This window comes from Syngnathus floridae, chromosome 6, assembly GCF_059516105.1.
Source record: "Syngnathus floridae isolate MCC-2025c chromosome 6, RoL_Sflo_1.0, whole genome shotgun sequence".
NCBI lineage: Eukaryota > Metazoa > Chordata > Actinopteri > Syngnathiformes > Syngnathidae > Syngnathus > Syngnathus floridae.
The window spans coordinates 12,080,604-12,086,892 of NC_142418.1; the positions used below are offsets into that span (position 1 = coordinate 12,080,604).

Sequence of the window (6,289 nt, forward strand, 5' to 3'; positions counted from 1 at the left end):
ATTGACAAAATCAGCTGACCCCATTTTATTGACCACTAGAAGATCCACGATAATCTAATTATTTTTTGAGTTGCAAATTATCGTATCAGGGGAGAGGTGGCCCCCTAGGTTGGGCCCCTTGTTTTTCATCATCCTTCTCTCACATGAGCTGGGATCAAAGTCTAGGCTTATGTACATTCTTAAAGCATGACCTGTCATCTTGATTGGAGCTGCATGACTGTGTTTCACCTCCTCAACGTGTCTGCCGAGGTCTGAATTGTCAACTTTTTGTATATGTGAAGCTCTTTCAGACTTGTTTGTGATTTAGGGCTATATAAATGAACTTGACTTGACTTGAAGACAACACAGACTTACCTGTAGTTGCAAACTTTAAAGTCCCCCACAGGATTTGTGGCTTCCTATCACCTGTTAAATTGCCGTCACCCACAGCAGACATTCTGCAATTGAAGAGAAAAAGTCCAATGTTGAGTTTTGACATTTATTTTTCAATTCATCAGCAATAATTTATAACAGCATAATGTGAAAAGCAACAAAATGTGCAACACCTGCTCAGGGAAATATTTTTTTCTTTAAAAAAAAAATCATAGACATCTACATCATTGACAGACTTTTCATAGTACATTCACAAAAAATATTTACAGACATACATGCCACTTTCTATAACAGTTGATGACCAATTTGAGGCTAACCAGGCTGAAGAAAACTACAAAAGCAACATCATGTTTGCAAAATACAAAGTAAATCACATGAGAAACTTTTTTAAAACGCTTAATGTCACTTAAGTTGCAGGAATTGCTCTCAAATGACAGTCATGTGAACACAGCTTTTTTTTTTTCATTAAAAAACATTTTACATAACAGTATAACAGAAGCGTATTGTAGTGGGGGTCAATATATGATCAAAAAGTCTAATAGCTAAATTGGGCAGATGACAAGAGTTCCCACTCCATTGCGAATATGACGCCTGATCCCGGTTTGTCTTGAAATCATGTTTGATTCAAGTCAACAACACAAAAGGTCAATTACTTATTGGCTTTTAATGACTTTTGGGGATTTGGAGGTAAAAGCAGAAAAAAAGTGCACTTTACATCTCAAAGAGAAACGCTTTTCCTACTTACAAATGTTAACAGCTTGGAAAATACAGGTACATTCAATATCAAAGATCTATAAGGTGCTATCCTACATTGCTTCCTGGAGGTAAAGAGCCTCACTGCATCTCAATGCAGAAATGCCTCAGTTGGGGGACTTACAATACGCTGGCTATGCAGCTCGTTGTGGAGGGAAAAGCTTCTCCAGTGCGGCAATTGAGGACTTGAATGAGCCTACTCATGACTGACTCTGGAAAAAAATATATAACTGCCATTCACTTTGATTGATTTTTATATGACGATTGTGTGAGTTTTTTTGTGTAGCCAATATTTGTGTTAAGAGGAACCATAATGTCTCTCAGAGTACCCCGCGGAAAAAGCTGGGAGTGAGGTATTGTGGCCATCTAGGCCATCTAGTGCACATTTACATCTTGACTTACCCGACTCTCAACCGGGTTTGAATATTTACAGTCTGAGCAGATGCAGCGAGATGTTCCAAACCTTGTCAGACGTCCTTCGCAACGTCTTACATCCAAAGAGATAAGCTGGGATATTGCGCACTTGCACTTGTAGTGCTCAAAATTTGACATCAATGCTGCCATTTGAGAATATTTTATCAAAGCGGTTACAAAACTAACTGCAGTGCAACACAACAGTTTTGCCAATCATTGTCGATGAGCATTCAGATTAATTAATCTAGCATAAGTGCAAAAGGCACACAGTCAGAGGTGTTCCATCAAGGTAGCTATAATACACAAAAATCTACTCCATAGACCCATATCATTGATATTCGTTTACATCCTCAAAAATTGCCATTACCTTACAAATTGTGTGAATGCTGAGAGATGCAACGACATTTGTCAACTAGTAATGCAACACAGTCTAACATACTGTGCAAGCACACCCCTTATGGGATGACATCAGAGCAATATGACTGGGCTCTTTGACTATGACTGGCCCGCACACTAGGCGCTTGACCTTTGTGCACCTAACCAGCGAGCTGCAATGGGTCAACTGCAACCCCTGGTGTTCTTATCGAAGTGGCTTTTTTTTTTTTTTTTAAACAACATGGTGCGATTGTCAACGAGAAAACTGATTACTGTGACTCAGGAAGATGAAATGGACAAGAAATTAATAAGTCAGCGTGAATATTTGAGTGATTTTTGGCAATGATCGCCATTGACAACACGTGTATTGCGGCAACAGACTTGTCGTGCTTTGCTTTTTAGCCACAGGTACATTTGCAATTATTAATATAAAGTAGTATTGTAAAACAAGATACACATATTTCTATCATTTCTAAAAATGATATTTTTATTGCAAAATCTTGATATGAGGTGGAATTTTTGATTTTGACTGTGCGACATTCAAAATCAAAATCTGGTTCAGTGCCCCATGTGTTCAGCCTTGTCACTTTGTGTGTGGCTGATGACTAAGTGTGATGATCTTTGTTTCTCAGTAAAAAACATTCCAGGGAAAAACAATTGGACTTCCATTCTGAATGAGTGTCACATTTAGTGGCTATAGAATAATAATAGTTCCATTATTTTCATTCGGGTCACAGGTGAGCTTCAGTGTGTATGTCAGTTAATTTAGAGCAGTGGTTCTTAACCTGGGTTCAATTGAACCATAGGGGTTCGGTGAGTCGGTCTCAGGGGTTCGACAGAGCCCCCACTGAGGAGGTCCGAACAAGCCTGTTTTATCGTGTAGCTTCTGATTTGCCAGTATGTAATTTGTTGCGAGTTCATGCATTGTGTTGTTTTGTTCTTTCAACAAGGTGATGTTCATGCACAGCTCATTTTGTGCATTAGTAAAAAAACATCTATGTCTTGAATTTTAAAAAAATATTTTTTCACTAACGAGGGGTTCAGTGAAGGCGCATATGAAACTAGTGGGGTTCAGTACCTCCAACAAGGTTAAGAACCACTGATTTAGAGAGACGGAGTACACGCGGACTCGTCACCAGCAATCATTGGGCAAATAGAGAAAAACAAGCATCCATTGAAATATTGAGTTGGTTTCCTATCCACAGTAGAACCTAACCTTTGCCATCAACTGGGAGGAGGAGGTGGGGTGGGGGTCACCTATTCGCATATTTTGTGTGCAAAACCACAAGATGGCGCCAAAGTTCTTGCTAGATGGAAAGAAGTATGAGTGACGTGACAAATCCTGACTCCGGGAGCAACTTGTGTTTAGTCTGGGTTTTTTGTGCGTGTTTTTGCAATGCGTGAGAAGACCAAGATCTCAAAAGAGCATGCAATCTGTAATAATAATAATAAATATAATATTATTATCTATTAAGTTAGGGGTGCTTGACTCTCAGCATTCACACAACAAATGCATCTGATATGAGAGTGTATGGCCTCCAAGATGAAGGTGATCCGACCCAGACAAGTTAGCTGGTTTGACAGATTGGCGACTGGTCAGGCGGCCGCTGAATCCCACTCTCCTCATCCTCGTCACCTTCGTCACTCGTAGGACATTCATCATGGTCCTCGGGTGAGCTCATCTCGGGCTCGTGGGTGTTGCCGTCGATTTGGGGGTCCTCGCACGGAGATGAAGCGCCTAATTGCGCCGACAAGCTCGGGAAGGCCGCAGCGGCCGCTACGGCCGCAGCTGCGGACGCTTGTGCAGGGTACAGCCACGGGAAGGGGGAGGCCAGGGCCGCCGCTGGGTACATGCCCTTTTCCATGTTGCTTTTATCAAAAAGAGGCATGTACGAGGCAGCGGCTGATGGGTTGATGAAGTAGAAAGGCATGCAAATTGGTGTCTGCTGTCCCACTCCGGTTAATCCCATCAGCGAGTTCATCAACGCCATATCGGCAGCCCCCGAGCCATTTGCGGACCAGTTCATCTTTGGTTTCTTGGCCGGGCGATCATCTCCAAACTCCTGCTTGATTTTCACACCTTTGGCTGCCTGCAAGGTGTTGCTGTGCTCACACTCTTTGTCCTTGCCCCCCTCGCCCCCGTAGCCACTGTCCGTGTCCGTGTCGTTCTCAGTCAGATCCCCGCCTTGGGTCCTCTGGATGACCGGGACGCAGTTGGCCTGGTTGTCGGCTTTGTGCCCATCCGGTGTGACACCGACGGGGAGCTGCTGCTGCTGCGGGGGTAAGAGTGTGCTAGATTGAACCCGGGCCAGGGCCTTGTGGAGGTGCTGGACCAGCTGGGCACCGCTCTGTTCGTGCGCTGTCCAGTTCTCAAACTGACTCAGGTACTGGAGGACTTCCTTGGCGCACGTTTGAAAACCAGAGTGGAAAGCTTCTGCATCGCTGTGAATGGACGACTTCATTGACCGGTCTCCTGTTGAAACAAAAATAATCGCGTTTTAACCCTAATGCTCTTCACTTTCTTTGCATGCATTGTACTGTATGCTTCAAATTCTGAAATAATATTTCTCCCAAAAAATTTGTTTTTTTATCCATCACTTGTTTTTGGATAAAAACACCTGAAGTGTGTCTGAAAAATTTAGGCCCACAAAACATAAATTTCAAACCCAGACTTCTAGTTTTCCCCTTCAGTATGGCCCAGATGATCAGCCAGCACATCCAAAAAGAGATCCAGCAGCATTTGGGTAAGAAGTGAGAGTTGACATGACAATGTGCCTACCTCACAATGCCCCGAACATCTGAGCTCAAGGAGGGTCATCAAGAAAATTCCCTTTTGAAAATGTGGCGGACAACATGATGGCTACAATGACAGAGCTGTAGATGATCCTGGAAGAATCCTTCCAGGAGTGTATGAAAACATGGCAGACAATGCAGAAAGTGCATCGGACTCCTATGGGATGACTTATAAGGGAAGACTTGTAGGATTTGAAATATACCTTTTGGAAACCAGTCCTGCAATATTTTTGAACCACCATAAATCAAAAATGTCATCTTTCATGTCTGACAGGAAAAAAAAATATTTTTTATGTTCAGTATGTATGACCACTCTTATCCTGTTGTACATGTTGACATTCCCAATCCAAAGACCACCAGGGAATGAAAAAAAACTTTTCGTTCCATCACATGTATATTTTCGCCGTTTTAGAATTCCCACCATCGCTGCCATTTATCTGCATGCACTAGTAAAGTCATCAAATTTCAGGTTGAAACACAATGGGGTATTTATTTATTTTTTTGTCAAATGTCAAAACGAGTCCAACCGTGGGGCAAGATCAATATGTATACCAATTTTAAGTTCGATACAAAGTGCAATTTCGCACAAAAGATTATATTTGGAAAAAAGTAAAGAGGACAACAACACGTGATCGACAAGTGTCAGCGCACGTGCGGCGTTTGCTGCACTCGGAGTGGCGCCCGTGCGTGCAAGTATTATTTGTTTCTTTCCACTGTGCGTGCTTTATCACCACACCTATGTACACAATCGATTAGGCTTGGCGAAGCGTATAGATCTTACCGTTTTGCAAAGCAATGATCTTCTGGTGCTGCTGCTCCGTGACTGCAGTCAATGCGTTTAAATGTTTCAGGGTTAATTCCAGGACAACCGCCTTCTCCAAATGGCCCAGCGTCTGCGTGCATGGACACAAAACACAAGTCCATGATGTCTAATATTTAAATACATTTTCCCTATCCACGCACTCTAAACTTCTTAGAAGTTGATCTTACCGACAGCTTTAAATGCTCCGGCAGCAGATCCTTCAGTTGACCGATACATTCATTGATTCGGTCCCTCCTCTTTTTTTCTATCAAACGGTGTGGTAACTTATAAGCGTCCTGTGGAAAAAAACAAGACGCGATACGTGGGTTCCAAAGTTACGTAATAGCCATTGCAACAAGGTATCTAAATCATGAAAACACGTTTTAAAATGTTTCTATTTCCGCACCTTGCCACCATCCTCCCGTTTTATTCCCCTTTTGGATTTGCACATGTACAGAGAGGGGTAGTCCACCCTAAAGTACAAGTGGGAATAGTCAAACATTGTTTTTTGGGTTTTTTTAAGACTTGGCAAAAAGAGTTTAAAACACGCTCACCCCAGAAAGTCTGCGCGCTCCATGAAGTGTCTTTCCTGTAAATGTGCTATTCTTTCATCCATCAGGTGTCTCCTGCAGCTTTTCTTGCCACAAATATTTGTTATTCCACAAAGCGCGCGGCTGATGGTGCACACGGTGTGCGTGTCCTCTGCTTGGAGCTGCGCCGCCTAACACTGATACCTCCACTTCTCCCTCCGCGGCTGATGTGTCTCGCCGCCCCCCCTCC

General features: G+C 42.8%; 1 protein-coding gene across 1 annotated transcript; it reads right to left on the bottom strand.

The window, feature by feature from the left end:
• Positions 1 to 464: 464 nt before the first annotated feature.
• On the bottom strand, positions 465 to 6,289 carry bhlhe41 (basic helix-loop-helix family, member e41). Its single transcript, XM_088379011.1, has 5 exons — positions 6,064 to 6,289; positions 5,916 to 5,982; positions 5,698 to 5,805; positions 5,489 to 5,600; positions 465 to 4,387 (listed from the first exon to the last, which is right to left on the bottom strand). The coding sequence occupies exons 1-5, from the start codon at positions 6,123 to 6,125 to the stop codon at positions 3,483 to 3,485; spliced, it is 1,254 nt and encodes a 417-aa protein (XP_088235137.1). The 5' UTR covers positions 6,126 to 6,289; the 3' UTR covers positions 465 to 3,482.

What these genes read in the sequence shown, in the direction of transcription:
- bhlhe41 (XM_088379011.1), bottom strand. Translation starts at nt 6,125, where the DNA reads ATGGATGAAAGAATAGCACATTTACAGGAAAGACACTTCATGGAGCGC. An exon ending in AACGGGAGGATGGTGGCAAG is followed by an intron (nt 5,806 to 5,915) that starts GTGCGGAAATAG and finishes TTTTTTCCACAG; the next exon opens with GACGCTTATAAGTTACCACA. An exon ending in CGGAGCATTTAAAGCTGTCG is followed by an intron (nt 5,601 to 5,697) that starts GTAAGATCAACT and finishes CCATGCACGCAG; the next exon opens with ACGCTGGGCCATTTGGAGAA.